The 19,899-nt window shown below is 52.5% G+C and overlaps 1 protein-coding gene across 3 annotated transcripts in view; it reads right to left on the reverse strand.

Annotated features, from left to right (window-relative positions):
* SLC39A14 (solute carrier family 39 member 14) overlaps window positions 1-19,899 on the reverse strand; it is a 41,133-nt gene that overhangs the window by 11,901 nt on the left and 9,333 nt on the right. For 2 of the 3 annotated variants that reach the window (XM_037028931.1, XM_037028929.1), the window contains exons 1-3: window positions 12,929-13,016; window positions 1,835-2,112; window positions 103-289 (exon numbers count right to left, since the gene is read on the reverse strand). In XM_037028931.1, coding sequence (XP_036884826.1) covers window positions 103-289; window positions 1,835-2,112; window positions 12,929-13,001 — 538 coding nt within the window. In that variant the 5' untranslated portion in view covers window positions 13,002-13,016. Of the gene's footprint in view, window positions 1-102; window positions 290-1,834; window positions 2,113-12,928; window positions 13,017-19,899 lie in introns of those variants that run through there. The other variant, XM_037028932.1, reaches the window with a different exon arrangement.

A 19,899-nucleotide genomic window follows, 5' to 3' on the forward strand; every position in this document is an offset into this window, starting at 1 on the left:
ATAACGTGGTCACCAGTTAAACACTGAGCCAGCAGCACTATCGATCGGCCAAGGGCCACGTGAAGACAAGCACGGACACCAGGTCCTGCTGCCCGAGCTCACCTTCCACCGGGCTCGGCCCCGCTGCTGGCGTCTGCTCATCCTCCTCGTCCTCCTGATTCTCAGAGGCGCAGGCCCGGGAGTCCAGCTGCTGGAGGATGGTGGGGCAGAAGTCCTGGAATTCACTCCTCCCGATCCGGGACTGGTCACTGAGGTTGTGGGCAGCAAAGAGGGCTCCAGAGCTGAAGCACTGAAACACAGACAAGGGGCACAGAGCCTCTGAGAGCCCGAAGCCATACCTTGCCCTGGGCAGTGACAGACTCAGCCTTCCGAGGAAAATAAAAGAAGACAGAATTGTCTGAATTTCTGTAAGACAAATCTCCAGCAGTAAGAGCAAGCTAGTCCTTCAACTTGAAAAACATGTTATCTTGGAGACTGCCACTGGTTCATGCATACCTGACACACAACATCTGTAAATGGCCACCCAGAGCAACTGAATTGCAATCATTACGAGCAGGATGTGGCTTCTAGAAAACATGATGCTACTGCACACCTGAAGATTGGGCTTCAAAGAAAGTCTGGCTGCACATCACAGTTGCCCAGGGAGCTATTATACTGAAACACAGATTCCAGATACTTCTCCAGAGCTACTGGGCACTGGCTTCCACAGAGCACAGGTGGGCCAGCCAGAGGACATGAGCCCTCAGTCCCCTTGGAAGGCAGCAGGGAGTGGCTCTCACACACCGTTCTATGAAACACGGCCACTTTCCTTCTAATTATGCTTTATACATGTCAGTCTTCATCTGAGTTCAGATTTACGCAGGTCTGTCCCACGGTCAGCCTCCTGGGTTGTGCAGACAAGGGAGCTTCCGAGCCTCCAAAGCTCGGTTCTGCTGCCCCCGACACTGCTGTGGCGCTGCGTCAGCCCCTAGGGCAGCCTCCTCACTCACGCAGACACGCCCCACACCCCTGTGGCTCTGCACCCAGGCCGCACGGGCCCCTGATCTCTCCCAGCTCCACTCTCCTTCAGGTGGAAGCTCCAGGATACCTCCCCCACAAACCTCCGGGGACTTGTTTCTGAGCCCCACAATGACTGTCCAACTGACACTTAACGCTTCACTTCATGTCAGCTAATTTTGTTCCTGGCTCGTTGAGTGAGTCTCCCATCTTGACAGTAAGTGTGACTAATTTTTTCTATATCTCACAATACTCGGCACAGCAAATGAAGCAGAGATAAAGAGTCGCAGCTGGCTGACTTAGAGTTGGCTGCTCAAATATCTTCTGATTCAGATAAGCCAAGATGATAAGGAAGAAAGAACAAGAACCAGGAGCCAAAAGCCCTGGGCCTTCGTCCTGGTCCCTCCAGGACCTCACTGTGGGACCCTCAGCGTTCTGTCCCAGAGAATGAGAATTTCCCACCTGCACCTATGGGTGCTGGGAGGCTCACCTGGGAGAGGGACGAAGGGCTCTGTCATCTACGAACTCTACTAGAAGCATTCGCGGTCCTGGGACCTCCAGCTTACCAGCAGCTCCAGGTGATCCCAGTGATCCCAGCTGCAGGGGAGAGTCTGAAGGACTGAGGACCCCCACTTCTTGGCTGCCCTTCAGTAACAGCTTCACAATGCCCACGCAGGACAGCAGGCCTCGCTGCTGGAGACTCAGACTTGCTGACCCGACAACAGGGGAAGAGCTGGCTTCTTTGGTCTGTCATCAGGGCCTGCCTGCCCCAACCCTGCCCCGAGCAGCGGACTGTGGACCGAGAGGGCAGAGTGCAGATCAGAGCTGCGAGCCTTACCGTGGACAGGTTCCTTGGTCCCTCTGGGGGCCAGGTGACGTTGTCCCGGCCCACCCCCACATCCAAGTGGTTGAGCAGGGCTTTCAGCTGCTGCAGGGTGAGGCTGTCCCCGTCCCCGTGGCGACGCATGAGGTCCTGCAGGAATGAGGTCGAATTGATGGCCGGCGTCCCCGTGGACACAGCATGAGTCTCAGGAGTAGCTGTCCATAAGCTGAGCAGTGTCAGCAGGAAGCAGCTAGGGAAGGCTGGGTGGAGCAGCTTCATGGTGACAAATAAGCCTGTAAGAGCAAAAACCCAGGTAAGGGTAGGGCTTAAAAACCCACCTCTCCTTCCACTGGCCTGCCTGCTGACCCCAGAACCGCAGCCATGCTCCAAAGGGATGTGTCTCTGCTCAGACTCTGAATCCAGTCAGGATCAAAGCAGACTCCTTGCCCCTCCCCTCTAGTGCCTCCATCTAGCTTTCCAGAAAAAGCCTTCTTTTGCAAGCAGAGCATGCAAAAGGACGAATTCGACAGGTTTGACTAAATTTAAGAAAGTAAAAGACTATGCAGCTAGGTTTTTTTGGAAGTCCTTATCTTTTAGAGATATTGAAATAATCATGGATTAAATAATATCTGGGATTTGCTTCAAAATAACAAAGGAGAGTTATGTGCATCAAAGTGCAGATGAGGAGACCGCAGGGACAGGAGCTGGTCACTGTGGAAACCGAGCAAAGGGCAGACGGCAATTCACTGTACTATTTTTGTATATGCTTCAAATTCTCCAAAATAAAATCTAAAAAATTAGTATCTTTGGTTTGTTAAGAATACAGATGAAACAGATGGAAGATGCTACTGTGACTTATTAAAATAGCAAAACAGACTTTGCACGAAAGACATAAAACCCAATGTTAGTGAGGCTGAACAACCAAATACATATGGCTGGTGGCTACCTAAGTAACCTGGCTCTTGAAGTTATAACAAAAGTATTTAAATCCTCTGAATCTGTAACTGGACTTCTAGAATTTACACCAACAGGAGCAATTCAAAAATAAAAACGCAGAGAGATGTGTTACGGTCAGGCGAACTAGAATATATCAACTTCAGGGATTACTATGCAACTCTAAAAAAGGACTCATGAGCTTAATGTTAAGAAGCAGAACAATTATTTAAAAGAGTTAAGAACTGAGAAAGAATGAGAAAAAAAACCCTTTAAGATAGTAGGGCTGAAGATTTTTCTTTGTTCATCATTTATACAGTAATAATTTAATTAATGAAATAAATATCAGGAAGGAGAGGAAAACAAGACTCCTGTGAAATTCAGAGGCAGGAACCCAGTCCCTGCAGCCCGTCCCATGGCTCCCGGGCACGAAGCCTGGCCGCAGCCGCTCCACCTCCAGGCCTTGGCTCGGGACAGGGGACCCCACAGGGAGAGTGGCTCATTCACACCCTGGCTATGCCACTTACCAGCGGCCCCACCTCAGGCCAGGTAATAACCAGCACCACCATTCTAGAATCACCTAGAGCAGTGCTGGCCCTTGGTGTCCGAGAGATCTGGCTCAGATTTCCTCAATGCTGCTTACCCAGTGTGCCCTTGGCCACGTGACTGAGCTTCCTTCTCACCACACCTCAGTTTTCTCATCTATAAACCTGGGTCTTGTCTGTAGCACTCACTGGGTTATTATAAAGACTGAATGCCATGAGCCATGACAAGTCACTGAGTGCCTGGACTACAGAAAGGACTCAATAAAACGTGACTATTACTTTAAGACGTATAAAGAGCAAAGCTCCTCTACTTGGACTCCTGCTCAGCGCAGACAGTGAGCTGCTAATGGACCAGAGACACCCTGTGGCTGACTCCACTGACCCCAGGCCTGTGGCGCACCATCACACACGTCCCCAACCACAGACACGTCTGGGACATTCCAGGCGGCATGAGGCATGCACAGGCCTGGGGACATGAAACATGGCTCCTCATGGAATACGCTCTGAGTCACACAAATGGATGGATTAGGCGTCCGCAAAAACAATGCTTTGTAAAAGTGTCACTTGGAGACTAACAACTCTCAAATCTCCACCAAGAACCAATAGTTAAATTTTGGTAGGCAGGCGGGATCTTGGTCCAAGATGGCTAATCCCACTGTACAAAGAAAGCTGTTCTCTGCCTGATGACACGCATCTGCCCAAGGCCCAAGCTGAACTGTCAGGGTGAAGGGCTGGGTGGGCTCAAGAGGGGAGAGGCGGCGCGACGGTGGGGGCGGCTGCTAGGCTCACCAGGCGCACCCTGCTTGGCGCTGACGGTCGAGACCCCCTTAGGGGAAGCTACGACGCTTATCCATGTCTCCTAAATGAGGAGATGGGGTTCAGAGGTGAGGAAACAGGGCCCACAGTCAGCGAGCAGAGCAGTGAGGTCAGAAATAGAATTTTTCATGACAGAAACCCAGGTCTGAAGGACATTAAAGCCAGGGCTGTCTTAACCACTGTCCCCACTGGGTGGAGACACAAAAATGTACATCCTGAGTCCCCAGAAGAGCCACCAAACCCTGCACACGTCTGGGCAGATCATCCCCGCTTCTGTCCACCCCAGCAAGGCCCTGTGCAGGGGCCCACCGGCACACTTCCGAGGCTGGCTGCCCCTCGGGACCCTTCTGTAGCCTCACTCAACAACTGTTCCACCTTTGCTGTATTTCTCAACTGTATCTGCAGTGACCTCAGAACATCAGAAAAACAAACATAAAACCACTTAAAGTTCATAAAGTATGAACTTAGCTGGGTCTGGACAGGCACTCATGCCGAGGTTGGCATTTATGAAATACCTGCTCCTCACTGACACTGAGGCCCGTCGGCCCTCGCGAGGGAGCCTGCAGCAAGTGGACCGTCCTGCCTGGGCAGCACGCTGGCCCGACCCCCCACCCCCTGGAGTCTAAGAATCATGGGGGGCATGGCAGCGAGAAGTCCTGGTCCAGGCACCTAGGACTTGTTAAAGACACTTCAAATCCAAGTGACCCTGACGTTTGGCAGACACAAAAGGGGAGCTTTCTGCTCCAGTGCAGATTTTTTCCCCCTTAACTAGAAGTTATTCTTAGAAAAAAAAAAGTTCCTAAATGATTCTTTGGAGGAAAGAACAAAGAGAGGAAGAAAGCCTGGTGCAGCTGATGGCGAGGCTGGGCAAGTCCTCACGGCTGGTGGCTTCAGCTGCAGGAGGAAGCCCCTTCTACTAAGGCCATGGAAGTGCAGGGTGGCACTCGAGCCCTCCCAAGGAGCTGAGTCAACTGCCCTCAAGGACACCTTCCAGGAGCGGCGAGAAGAGCATGTGGGACAGGTCCTCAAAGCAAGTCGGAGGGACAAAGACTGACGGCTCAGAGGACCAGGCTCCCACTAAGGCGAAGCTGGAGTCTCTCCACTCCTCTGTCCACCTGGGTTGGTTCAAAGAAGTAAATTATTTTAGTGTCAAGGTCCTGTCTCCCAGGCGCCAGGCTCAGCCCTCCCCAGGGGAAAATGAAAGACTGGTGAGGAAGCCCAACCCTCTGCAGAACTTCCGAAGTCTCCTCAGAGTCCTGGAGCTCCCATCAGCATGGCAGCCAAGGCCACCCCTTCCCTGGGCCCAGAAGGGTCTCATCCTAGAAGCAGCACTCTGTCCTGTGGACACACCCGGCTGCTGCACTGACCATGCTGCACCTGTTTCTGGGACCACTTCCCTTCTCAGAGAGGGACAGTCACTTCTCTGTGGGGTGACAGAACAGTGTCATGCCATGATGCTTGGTCCAGAGGCTGGACACGGATGTGAGTGGAACAGACAACAGACAGCTATGGAGCCCGGGAGCTGCTAGGCCGCCGCCCCTGACCACCGGCTGACCAGGCAGCCCACCCTTCTCACTGAGACCCCTCTGTGCCCAGGAACAGCACGTGGAAGATAAGATCGAATGCTCCAGAGACAAACTTGGCTGAGGCTCAGCCGTCTCCAAAGCCAACTGGAAAGCCACAGGGAGCAGGTAAGCCATGTGCATTGGAAACCCCACCCAGGTACACTGGCTCCGTGCCCCCTCCAAGCCTGGGCCACGTAGGAGCACAATCCAGTCTGAGGCTGGAACTCCTCGGCTGGGGTCTCAGGCAGCAGGGCAGCCATCCATGCAAGGCAGTCTGAACCGGGTTTTCACAATGTACTTTATTTAAAATTGAGAAAACGCTGATTGCCACAACAAAGAATGATCCCAGGGGGTGGAGGGATGGACAAGGTGTGGGGGGGCGGGGAGGGGGGGGAGCTGTAGTGTCAGGAAGACGCTGAGCACCAGCTGCTGCTCACAGGCCTCAGTGAACCTTCTTGAGCCTTCTTCCCCTCAACTGTCTTCATCCCCGCCTGACACCCGAAGGGTATAAAAAGAGGGTCTAATCTTTTACATTCCTCTCTGACAGACAGCACGAGTCCCTGAAGCATCTGTGGCCTCAGCACATCCTCCAGGGCTGGGCCCATCAATGCCCCAACTACCAGGCAGCTCCCAGCCCAAGAGCTTCAGGCAGACTGGCCTTTCCCCAGTCCCCCACCCCACCTGACCAGAAGGCCAGGAATTATCAACCTAACAGGACCGTCTCCCCAGTGGGCATTCCCGAAGGCAGATGGCTCTGAATGAGTCCAGGGGCAACATTCCTGAGCCTCCCGGAGGAGGGGTGCACAAAACTCCCCGAACCTGGCAGAAAACAGACAAAGCCAGGTCTCAGGGGGCGGGGAGGGGGGTGGGGGAGCCCTGAGGAATCCAACCCCCTGAATTTGTCTTTGATGCAGTGGGCGCTACTAACAGGCTGTGCTGTCCTCGGTAACAGGACAATGGAGTTGGCCTAAGGAGTCCGACTCACTGGTCTCACCAGGTCTGTTTGCCCTATTTGGAAAGAAGAAAGCAACCTGCAGTTTTATAAGTATTGGGGAAGATAAAGTATGTTGAAACACTATGAAAATAAAGATTTCTGAATTAAGATGGAGAATTGAAATAGAGTCAAAATTTCCCTTCCCCTGATAATTAACACTTGAATACAAAAAAAAAATAGTATAAAGCAAGCAAGCAAAAAAAAAAAAAAGCCACCTAGAGCAGCCCAACAAGATAACGGGCAAACAGCGATACAGTAACTTCAAAACCATAGGCAAGGAAAGGAATGTGGGAGGCACCCAAATGGCTCATCTCCCAGCCTGACCCAGGCTGAACACAGCCACAGTGATGAAAACAGAACCAGGAGAATTCTCGCTAACTTCCCCCAAATCTGGAGAGTGGCAAACGGCCGATTCTTTTTCCTCCCCAACACAGGAGCAGTGGGAAAGCTGCTGGGAAAACACCAGGCGAGAGCCATTCAAAGAACTCCGGGCTGGCTCTCTCTGAGGGAAGGCTGGGCTCGGAGGCCACATACTGAGTTGGGGGAAACTGCCCACTTCCAGTGAGCATTCTCCCCCCTCAGCAGAAATGGAACGCAGACAAGTGAGTGGGCTGAGCCATACCACGGGGGCTGTTACCCAAACTCCAGAACAGAAGCCGCCCAACCTCCCCACCCCGTCTGCACACCACCACCGTTTATTCGGGCTGCAAAGAACGGGTCACAAACACCCAGCTGTCAGCACTACTGTGGCTGGGGTGGGGACAATCCTCCTTGGCAGTGTGACGGAAAGAAAGTCACTGTCTTATTTTAGAGGTAACAGAGCCAGAGCCAGATAGCACTAGCAGGAACTCGAAAAGAAACAGCAGGTCAGCAGTGCGAAGGCCACCAGCTAACTCCCAATGACCGCTCCCACTGCAGAGTAACTTAATCAGACCACCAGCTGCCACCGAATAGCTCAAAGACAAAAGGAGGTAAAGGGAGATGCAGGCTTGCTAACAAAACAAAATCACCGAAGAACTAAACAGTAAATCATAGTCGACAGGACAATATACTGTCAGTAACTTAAAAGCACTGGCACAAAAGGTTTGAGGCCAAACGAACGCAAATACAGCCACGCACCACCTAGCAACAGGCAGTTTCGTCACTGCGCGAACGTCAGTGAGCACTCACACGCCCACAAGAGGTGCACTCCACTGCTCTGCAGGGAGGGAAAATCACTTCCCCTGTACCGTCTGGGCTCCCGGCTGAGACACCNGAGGTAAAGGGAGATGCAGGCTTGCTAACAAAACAAAATCACCGAAGAACTAAACAGTAAATCATAGTCGACAGGACAATATACTGTCAGTAACTTAAAAGCACTGGCACAAAAGGTTTGAGGCCAAACGAACGCAAATACAGCCACGCACCACCTAGCAACAGGCAGTTTCGTCACTGCGCGAACGTCAGCGAGCACTCACACGCCCACAAGAGGTGCACTCCACTGCTCTGCAGGGAGGGAAAATCACTTCCCCTGTACCCTCTGGGCTCCCGGCTGAGACACCTGCAATAAAAGACAGATTGACAGAAGAAAAAACAAAACACATAAGGTGCTGCATACACGGGAGAGACCCAGGAAAACTGGGTAACTCACCCAAAATGGAGGAAGGCACCACCTTAAATAACCACCTTCAACTGAAGACAACAGCAGGGAGAGTCAGGTACAGGTAGAGAGGTTGCCAGGAAAAGTGCGGTAGGTAAACCAGCGTCAGGTTGTTAAAACTGTTATACAAATTCAGGTCGCCGCCTCCTACACTGATAAGAGTTGCTAGAGATAAGCTCACGCCCCCCACTTCCCTGTACAGTGAGGGAGAGACCCTCACTCACCAAGGCAGGCTTCCCTTACAAATGCAAATGTCTTTTCACAGAGGGTAACTTCTACTTGGCTCTCACAGCTTCTCCTGTGCCTACTGTTTCTTAAAATTAGCCAGCCTAAAATAATCGTTATGCCACACTGACAAATTTGTGGGTGAAAGATTCTACCCCCTACAGCTCCTAGGCTATAAACCCGCACCGCAGGTTACTGTACCTAATACCGCCCTGCAGGCAACTGCACTACGACGTTAGGACGCGAGGACCGGAGGTGCTCAGCTTCGCTGCAATCTTATGGAGGAACCACCGTCGTACCTGCAGTGGGTGGTTGGCTGTAACGTCACGACTGGGCTCGTGGCTGCAACCAGGCAAAGATACCAACGTGAGGCTCACTGGTGTTCCTGAAGCAGAGACCCTGAGAATGAGGTGGAGGGCATTTCCTAGATAAATAACACAAGCGTTCCCTGAAAGGAAAGGAACAGAATCTGAAGACTGAAATAATATGCCATATTCCACAAAAATGTGAGGCCGAATGCTCCACAGAGTTCAGTGAAGCTACTGAAATGTTAAGAGACTTCTTTTAGGTATCCAGAGGAGACTGTTTTTTCGCACCAAAATATTTTATTACAAAAATTGCTAAACATACTAAAACTTCTTTCGAGTGGCAGAAAATTTAGGATGCCCTCACCTTCCCCATGGGGACATTCAGTAGCAAAAGAAAATGCAACAATGTTCACACAATTCTGAGAGAAAGAACTGTGAACCACAGAGAAGATGCCCATCTAACATGCCCTACATGTCCGATAAAGACAACAGGCAAAAATTCCCAAGCATGACGGTCAGGGAATAGGCCCCTTCCAGGGTGGGGGCTGGTGGAAGGAGAATGACATAAAATGAAATGCAGCTAATAGAGAGATTGTTTATATATAAAAAAAGAGCCCAGAAATGCAGAAACCATGGTAAGACAACGGATGGTAAGCAATAAGTTGCTTCAAATAAAAAAATATAAAACAAAACCCCCCCAAAACAAAACTATATATATATATATGGATTATGGTTATAGGGAAGAATATAAATGTTATAAAAATGGACAATAACAATGAAAACAACCAAAAGACGGGACAAAAGGAGACGGAAGAGGTGAAAATAGGAATGTCCTAATTTTTCATTGCAAAGACTCAATCCATACTGTTGAAAATGGAAACATGGTTGATTTTATAATCGAGGCATTAGGGAGAATTTTCTAAATATGGGGCAAAACTTAGAGGCGGTAAAGGCAATAATTAATAAAGTTAAAGCCAAAAACTGCCAAGTATTCTACAGCTAATTAGTGCATTCGCCATGTCGCTGGTCACCCAACGACACTGCCCACCTACCTCATGAGCACGGTCCACAGGCCTCTCTCCTCTCTGCCAGGCTGGGACCCCCTTCCAAGCACAGGGCAAGTATCAGCTCCAAAGCCCCCAGCCAAGTGGCCCAGGACTCAATGGGCCCTTTCTTCACCCACCTCGGCTGGCCTCCCACCTAACTGCTCCCCAGCACGCCCCAAAAGGGTGTGCTCTCTTCTCCGGCCCCCACGCCCAGAACCTCAGCCTCAAGCTTTGGCCCCGAGTGGGAGGTTTCGGCAGACAGGACAGGAGGGCTGCCAGGGGCACCTAGAGGCAGCAGTCCACTTCCTCTCCCCTCGTGAAACCTCTCATTGCTGGGAGGGATGGGATGAGAAAACACAAAGAAAACACTGGTAGTGACAGAGAAGCAGGGAATGAAATTAGAACCGGCAGCCTGCTGCTCGCTGACCATATTTATGGAGCCCCCCACTGCGCAGAGCAGCGCTGTGACAGGGAGGCTGGGAAGGGCAGAGGCGGGGTCAGCCCAGGGCAGCCAGTGCAGACGGCAGGGACGGCTGACTTAGCCACCCGCTGAGCCCAAGTGAGGACCAGCAGGGGAGACGGCAGTGTGGCAGCCCAGCTCCACGGTCCCAGCTGGAGCCTGAGCTTGACAAAGCAAAGAAGTCTTCCAAAACTAACGGACTGAGTCAGGCAGCCCAGGAGCAGGAGCGGGAGCCAGCCAGGGCTGCCCCACCCAGGGCCTTCCTCGCCACCACTATTCTCGTCATTATGCAGCAACATTTCCCAGACACCCAGTTGCAAAATTCTGAGCTGCTGTCCCTCTAAGTCCACTCCTGTGTGTCTGGCCGCAGGGCCCAACATGTGGATTAGGAATGATGGCACTACTCACATCTACCACTTACATCACCCGCTGAAAGCAAAACTCCCTGTCACGTTATTCAGGGTCAAAAACGGTGAAATGTATGGTCTAGTGGCTAAATCATCAGACAGTACGGCAAAGTGGGCAGCCCTGGGTTCGAATGTGGGGTGGGCCACTAACTTGCCCTGTGTCCCCAGCACAATTACACTATGCTCCGTCCAACCTGCGAGGGGACTCTGATAAATGAGAGGGCTCAGAGGTCAGTGTACAGTGCATACACTGGGTCTGTTCCTTCTGTCCGGAGTCCTCCAAGTTCTCAAGCCTGCCCCCTCACCTACACCTGCCTATTCTCAGTGCAGCTCAATTACCTTTTCTTCCAGGAAGCCTTCCTAGACCACTCTTTGAGCTTTCTTCTCCAACTACTCTGGACTCCTAATTACCTGCTCTCCCACGGTGCCCCTCCAGCAGGTTTTTGTTTTTTGAAGGCAGGGAGGGTCCTCCCCTCACCTCTCCCGGCAACACAAGGCGGGGGAAAACAGAGAATTTCTGCAGGAAGGTTGGAAGGCTAACCTGTTTTTGAACTGATGTCTGTCTGCATGGCTCCCAGGGCGTGTGAGCAACAGGGAGCTCAGCACCCCCTCCCACAGGCGTTCTAACTCTCCAGGGCCCGCAGACCAAGGTTAACCCTGAAGTCAGCTGTCAGGACCCTTACCATTCTCTGCTTCTTGAGACAGAACAACCTCCATTCCTCCAATTTGACTTACACTCACTGAACTAAAAGCTACGCCTACCAGCCTTTTACAAACTCAGTCCAAGAGTCACTCCTTTAACAAACACCCCTGCCTGCCCGTTTTGCACCGGGAATCGAGTGGGGCCCTCTCGAGGCAGGGCCAGCGCCAGCTCAACAAGTGACTTGCAAGAACGAGGATGACAGGGTTACGCTTTGATCGCGCTCAGTCAGGCATTCTGAGCAGGAAGGAACTTTGCGCAGAGTAGCGAACAACTTTGAGAATCATCAGGAAAGCTGGAGAAACGACCTCTAGACTGAGCTTCCAGGAGCTACTTACTCCCCAGGTGCCAGCGCAGAGCCAGGCTGCCGAGGAGCCGGGACCCTGCCACCAGCAGGAAGCCAAGGCCCAAAGAGGTGGCCTGCTCCAGAATCGTGCCGTCCCTGCTGGGACCCACACCAGCAAAACGCTGTGTCCCAGGGCCCATCTGGAGGAAGGGGATGGCCACCCACTCCAAACTGGGTTAAGGGCAGCCAACTGGCAGAATCCAAGCCGCCTTGGGAACTTTAGTACCAGGATGTCTGGGAAGTTGAGTTTTCGATTCCCCTTGTCTACTTGGCTGCACTATAATTTATTGCCCACAGCAGCATACTTGGTAGTGAAAGGAGGCACTGTTAACACACATGCCAGGACAACAGGAGTAAATCGCACAGCTTCCTGCACGTGGGCGCCTGGTGAACAAGCCCACCCCACCCCCCGATCGGGATGAGGGGGAGCACAGGAAGCTATGGAGAACACAGTGGGGTAGGCAAGCCTTGTGCCAGGGGTCAGGCACTAGGTTCTTTCCTCCCAAAAGACACATCTCAGCAGACACCTGAAGGGCAGTAAAGGTGAGCCAGGTGAAGGGAGTGGATGGCACGGGAAGAGGCGGCTATGTTTCGAAAGACTCAGTGAACACACGCATCTGACAACTTCAGAGTCCGTACCGCCAGGCAGACACGAGAGGACGTGGCAGGCACCAGGGCAGGGATGGTCTGCAGGCCACGGTCAGGTGGCTGGACTTCATCTGGAGGGCAGTGGGGATCACTTTCAGTAGAGATAGAGTAACCATGTGGCTGCAGCGTGGAGAACAGACTCAAGGTGGGCAAAAGCATAGGCCGGGACCACCCAGGAAGCTCTGCGGTGTCCAGGTGGGGAATACAGCACCCAGCACTGTCTGAAGAGCAAGGCTTCTTCCTCCCAGCTTCAGCCCAGCCTGGGACGCCTGCCCTGCCCTGCCCTGCCCTGCCCCGCCCCGCCCCTGCCTGGGCGCTGAATGTTCCATGACAGAACTGAATAGGTTCCTCTTCAGTGGCTGCAAGGAGAGAAACAAGCCCCACCACTGTCCTCAAGACGCAAAGCATCAGAGTGAGTTTGAGAGAACCAGTCCACCCCTACCATTTCCTAACTCAGGCTAAGACAAGTCTGCACACCTCTCTTTCTGTAGCAGGAGGGCCATTTATAAATGCCAACTCCAACGCCTTGGCAGCAACACTCTGGGGGCATCTGCCAACAAGGGCTTCTCACAAGAAGTCTCTCTGTGCTCCCTTCTTCCCAAAACAGGTAGAAGAATCCCTGAGCCCAGGCTCCCTCTGGGAGGCCCCACCTGGGCAGTGGACGTGATGAGACATGAGCACCAGCAGGCAGAGGCACGCGCGGCTCCCCGGCAGCAGTGAACCTCGCTCTCTACCAGAAGCCAGGCCCCAGGGCAGCCTCACAGCTGGACCTGCAGCAAAGCCCCCACCTGCCCCATGGCCAGCCTACCCATGGTCACCCCCGTACCCGCTGCCCTGCCTCAGAGCCCTTCTGCACCACTACCTCCCCCGTAGCTTTCCAATCCCTAAGCCAGCTCAAGCCCTCACTCCTCAAAGACTCTGACCACACCTGTCTCTGCAGCTGTACTTTCTCCAGGAAAGTGGTTCTCGAAGTGAGCTCCCTGGACCGGTGGCATGCCGCCACCTGGACCTTGGAAGAGCAAATTCTCACTCTCACCCAAACCAGCTGCATCAGAAACGTGGGGGTGGCAGCCATCTGGGTTTCAGGAAGTGCTCCGGGTGACCATGGTCCCCACGGAAGCCTGAGGACCACCGCTCTCTGGGAAGACCTAGTGCTTTCAGAAGAGCTCCGGATTTCTTCACCAAAGACAGCAGCGGGGGGCGGGGGGGGGGAGGGCGGAGGGGGGCGCCTGCATGTGGCCATCAAGAGAAAGGAACCGGCTGCACTTTCAATTTCTCAGTGACCATAAATATTTACCAGCAGAGCAATAAATGGGCCCAATTCCCATAAAGGTTACTGGGAAAAAGAGAGAAAAACATCAGATTTCCAAACTGGAGTGAGAGAGAGGGCAGGAAAGCGCACTAAGTAACTGCATGCCTGAATCATAACTCCTCCACTTCCCTGCCCCTGTTCGGACTTCCCAAATGGCTCAATCTCTGGCCCGAGATCCCTGGCAGGGACCACCCTGCCCTCACTGTGGGCCTCCCTAAGCGACCACAGCACCCCTCCCCCTGCGATTCCGGGAAAACCACCACAGCCACTGCCCGGTGCCATTCACACCCAGTGCTACCCCACTCTGTTCCGCCCCATGCTGCCCAATGGAATCACTTTCCCGCTGACACACACACCCGCAGCCCTCGGTGCCATGGGCCTCAGAAACACTCCAAAGAAATGCATCACTCCTCCCCCCAACAGTGAAGACCAGCTCTTCCACCTGGTGGTCAAGCGGCCCTCAGCTAGGCTCCTGCCACCCTCCCCTCTGACCTGCTGGCACTCCCCTGCCCTGGACCCTGGGCCGAATCCACAATGCCCCACTCCTGCCCTTCCTGTCTCCACCCCCACCCCCAGGATTAACGTCTGTCCGATTGATTAACGTCTGTTAGAAGCATCTGTCAGAAAGCTGGGCATTTCTGCGTGTGTTCCAGGCACCCTCCCCACACATGTGAAGGGCCTGGATGTTCAAAAATTAAAAAGGATGACCTGCAGGAAGAAGTACCACCTCTGACTTACCCCAAACCCTCCCTCCCCGGCTGGCGTCCCGCCCTCCTCTGAATCCTACCCCTCTGTCTCAAGGGTGGACTGTGTTAGAGCGACAGTCCCAACATTTCCAGCTGACTTTCTTGGTTGTTTCGTAACAAGCCTAGGAGGCTGGTAAGGTCTAAATAAGTACTTGCCACATGAATCTGTAAATATAAACGCATGTAGAACAGATACACTACACTTCCTCTAGAGGCTGCAGAACGGCTGGGACAGACCTCACTGCCGGTGCAGTATTTGGGGCCACGGTGCCTTCCGAAAGCTCCTCCTGTCCAAGGTGCAGGGTGAGCACAAGGACCTGAACCCGTGCCCTGCTGGCCCTCCCATTTCTGCCACGGCACGGCCACGGCTACAGCTCTGGAGAGAGGCTGTCGAGAGTGTTCACAGGTGGATCCCAGAGCAAAGGCATCTAGGTCTCTGGCTCCTGTCACACTTGGACATGGAGCAGGGCCAGAAAAAGACCCACATGGGCAGAGCTGCCCTTCCTCAGCCCAAAACACCCGGTCAGGGCTATGGGCACAGCGGTGCAGAAGCAGCAACTCCACTAACAACACAACTGGTGCCGCATTTCCACTGCCCTGCCACTCCCCTGTCTCCTACGAACTGCTGCCTATTAAAACCGGATCAACATTCTCCCCGGACTTAAGGGTTTGCCTCCCTGGTTAACACTGATCCCCAGGGGCAATCGAGTACTACCTGGAAAGGGTTTCTGATTCTCACCTGCAACTCAGAATGCTCTGGTGGGGGTGACTTTCTCCCCAAATAGACAGAGAACTAGAGATGCACATACGACTTCTTATGGCAGCACCTTCCCCAAGACAAAAGCCTTTCAGGCAACCCGAGAGCCCATTGGCAGGACAGCGGGTGAATAAGCGAACCCGTCCTGACGTCGGAATCACATACAACAAAGTGAGCCGCCTACGGCGACGCTGACACTGGGCGCAACTCATTCCTCAGGTCCTCTCCGTGAAGATCTGGGAGGAGCGACAGTCTGCATGCCCTGAGGATGAGAGCCCGCTCCACACAGCCGACAGACCACATGGGGCCTGAGGATAGAGGCCATGTTGAAAATCTAGTTGAAATAAAATCGCTTAACCAGCCTTCCAGCTTCCACGGGCACCTATCCCAACACTGTCAGGGCTCCTTCTCTGTTACGTGTAACAGATACATATGTGAAGTGCCCGAATCTTCAGTGGAGCCTCAGTGGCAGAGTCATCCTTTTAAAGCACAAATCTGATCACAGCACTTTCTTTGCTTTAAACCCTCCAATGGCTTCCCAGTGTAAATGGAATAAAACCTGAACTCCTGTTTCTGTCCTCTAAATCACGGTGACACCTGGTCCTTGCTGACCCCCCACTGACCTTCTAGTTGAGCGCCCCCTCCCCAGAGCCAGCTGCTGGCCCTAACCACACAAGGGCGTTCTGACCTCAGGACCTCTGCGCGTGATGTTCCCTCTGCCTACAATGCTCTTCCCCTAGGCCTCATACAAGGTCTCTCAGTGCCAATGCCACCTCCTCCACGTGGATGGCCACCTGGTTAAACAACAACAAAAAACAACAACAACAAGGAAAAAGAGCCCCATTCCCAGTCATTCAGAATCCCAACCACCTTGGTATATTTTCTTCTTAGCCTATTAGCACTTTCTAAAATAGTATCTTTCTTTTGTTGACATAGTTGGTATCTGTCCCCCCCACTAGACTGTAAGCTCCACAGCGCTGGAGATTTGGCCTCCCTCCCCTCCTGCAGGGCCTGGAGGAGGGGAATCTGCTGAGCTAGCCAGTTAATTCCCTGCCCACCCCTCGGTTTCAACATTACCATGCTTTGCCCCTGCCCCCAGCTGAACTACAAGCACTCTCAGGGGCAGGACCCCTTCTCCTGAAGCTTCAATAGAATCGATGACCCCAGAGAAGTTGGTCTGGAATTGGGGTACAAGACATAGGTAGAAAATTTTTTAAAAAAACTTAAAGGTGGCATAGGGGTTCCAGGAGGGAGGTGGCGGCAGAGGGGCAGGCCCAGGCAGGTGGCCTCCCCTGCCCTTCACCCTGAAACCACAGTGCAGGGGACAGGCAGCCCCTGACAGTCCTGCCGAAAATAACACATTAACTCTTCCCTGGTGGCAGGGGCAGGAGAGGAAAGGAAAGGAAACTCCCAAAGAACAGGCTGTTTCTAGAATTTCTCAGCTGCTCATGGAAACTCTGAGTCCTGGTCGAACTGCTCACAGCCTCCCTCACCAATGACAACACATCCTGAGCGGCCGCGGGGCGGGGCTCCCATGCCGCTGCCCAGAAGGGGGAGTGGTGTGAGGAGAGCCAAGGTCACAGGCTCAATCTGGCCGGCAGCATTGTGCACACACCAGGGTTTACCCAGGGTCAAGGCCTCTGCCGTGGGAGGTACCTCTGCTGTGTCTGCTGGATGTCGGGGTGGCCCATGCGGGGGCAGGGGATGAGGGGGAGTGAGGACCGGGACAGAATCCCTGTTCCTACCGCTGGTCTGGCTGCTCTACAGGACGCTCTGGCTGGTGGCCGGCGTCTGGGGGATGGGTGACTTTGTGCGTGTTGCACCTTTCTGGGAAAGCAGATGAGAACGGCCAGGGCTTGCTGCCCCAGGGACCTGGTCTCCTGAGACCTTGCAGGGCCTCCCAGATGGAAAATCTCCAACACTGGGGAAACGGTCAGCACAGACATGCGTATCTGCCCATCAGTGTTACCGGGGCCCCGGCTGGAGAGCTCAGCACACACCACCAGTGAGCCAGGGAAAGGAGGACAGAGGCGGTAAGGCAGCCCAGGGCCAATCACCTGTGGCTCACCTCCTGGGAGGAAAAGCAGGGCCAGCTGCCCCAAAGGAGAAAATGACAGTCCCTTGGGGCTGGCCCGGAGGCTTCCGGCTTCCAGGAAAGGACAGCGCAACAGTTTGGCCTGCTCCGTGTGATTTAAAGAACTCCTGACTAAAAGGACGTACACATGCCACCGTGTTTCTCTCACACAAGCCAACCTTTCAGGCTTCCAGTAAAAGACACAGAAGAAACAGTAGTCTGGGAGGGCAGTCAGCCATCCTGGGGGCAGTGGGAGCCCTTCAGGGGAGCTGGCTGCCACCCCCACACCTCCCAGTCATCAGGGTGCAGGGAAAGGCCCTAAGGGGTGAGTGGGTGAAGGGGATCTTCCCAGAAGAGACTCAGAGAGATCCGGGAGCAAGATGGCTGGGGAATAGTCCCTGCCCCCGGGACAGCAAATGTTTCTAAAGAACTTACTACACAATTTGCTAAACTATCCCCTGAAGGTCTGACTACTTTAATAATCCCACTACCTGTGTATAAGAAGGCCGTTCTGTAAGTTCCTTGTCCACGCCGAGTACTGAAAGTGTTCCACACTTGGCCACATTGGTTAAACATGACTCGTGATTCCCTTAATCTACACTTCGCTGACCCCCAGCGTGACTTGTCACATCTCCAGGTTTGCTGACATGTCCAGTCAGCCCTACCACAAGTTGCCTGCCACTGTCCTTTGCCCATCTTTTGCTACCATGCATTCACTTTTCTTACCAGTGTGTACGAGTTCGCTGCATGGACTAACGAAACAGTAAGCTTCTGTCACATATTACATGTATCTTCCTAGTCACTTGCCTTTTAATTTGTTGACTGGTTTTACTGACAAAGTTTTTAAAGAAATCAGCCCTGGCTGGTGGGGCCATGGCCTGAGTGACAGCCTACGGACCAAAGGGTCGTCAGGTCGATTCCCATCAAGGCACATGCCTGGGTTGCAGGCTGGTTCCCAGTGGGGGGTGTGCAAGAGGCAACTGGTGTATCTCTCACATAGCAATGTTTCTCTCCCTCTCTTTCTCTCTCCATTTCCTTCTAAGAATAAATAAATAAAATCTTGAAGCAAAAAGAGGTAAATACATTATGCTTTTAAGGTTTCTGTTTTTAGCAGCATGACTGGAAAAACCTTTCCCACCCTGAATCGCAGAATTACACGCACATATTTTCTTACCTTGAAAAAATTTAAACTTCTAATTCATGTTTAAGAATTTAATTTTGGCACAGTGCGAGAAAGAGAATCTAACTTTTCAAAAACAGCCGATTATCTCAATATTGTTTAATGAAATGTCAATTTTCCTTGTAAACTTCAACTGTGGAGTCTATACAAGGTCAAAAATAGGGGTACAGGACCCCAGCAGGGGAGCTCAGTTGGTCAGAGTCGCTCCCGATGCACCAAGGTTGTGGGTTTGATTGCCTGAGTCAACGCACAGGCGAAAAACAACCAGTGAACCAATGAATGCGTAAATAAGTGGAACAACAAAATCGATGTCTCTCCCTCTCTTTGAAATCAATATGTAAAAATTTTTAAAAGGAAAAAAGAAAGATAGGTAAAGTCAACTATGTCCTTTGCTCTGAGAGGCCACAGGTAGCTGATCCAGCCATTGCTCATAAGTACACATTGCAGGTGCCACCTCTGTCCCTTCCTCCTTCCTGCTCAGAGGTACAGGCTGCAGAGCAACAACCACGAGAACAAAGTCCACTGTGTGAAGGAAGGCACAGCAGACAGATCCACTGGCGAGAACCCGGATCCTAGAGGCTCACGGGGCGCAGGCCTCCCACGATGCTTTGCATGCTGCCTCCCCGCCAGCATCGCCCGGATGCTCTTGTTTACATCCATACACCTCTGGAACTCATCCATTCTCTTTTCGTCCTTAATGTACGAGAACTGCCAGGATTACTACTGCCTGCCAGGCCCTGTGCTGAGCAGTGTGCCTCGGTATCTCAGTTAGGCTTCTCAACGACTGTGTAAGGCACGTTCTACAACACTGCCCTAACGATAAGCACCAGCGACAGCTTTCACAAGTGGGGAAAGCCTCGGTGTCTATCAAGGAGCCACCTCCCTGTTTCAGAAACACTAAAACAAAAGGCATCTTAAAATTCAGCAAGTAGTTTAGAGATGAGGACACCGAGTCTAAGTAGATTTGCTCAAAATCCCACAATTAGTAAGAAATAACACCACTGTCGGTGGCCCTACACATACTGAGACCTGTTTTTGGATGTCCCTGCTGTGTTCCACTTGTCTACCCAGAGCCAACATCACGCTTATTTTTTTAATTTTTATTTTTATTTGATTTTAGAGAGGGGAAGGAAGAGAGGGAGAGAGAAACAGAGATTCGAGGGAGAAATATTGATGGGTCACCCCCCACATGCACCTGCCCAGGGACCAAACCCACGGCCCCGGACACGTGCCCTGACCAGGAACTGAACTGGTGACCTTTCCGTTTGTGTGATGGCGCCCAACCAAGCCATACTAACCAGGGCTATTTTTTCTTTATTACTTTTTTTCTGTTATTTAAACAAATCCCAACTTCACTACTCTCTTTTAAAAATTGTTTT

This window comes from Sturnira hondurensis, unplaced genomic scaffold (genome assembly GCF_014824575.4).
Source record: "Sturnira hondurensis isolate 20B ecotype Veracruz unplaced genomic scaffold, ASM1482457v3 Scaffold0020119, whole genome shotgun sequence".
NCBI classification, from domain to species: domain Eukaryota; kingdom Metazoa; phylum Chordata; class Mammalia; order Chiroptera; family Phyllostomidae; genus Sturnira; species Sturnira hondurensis.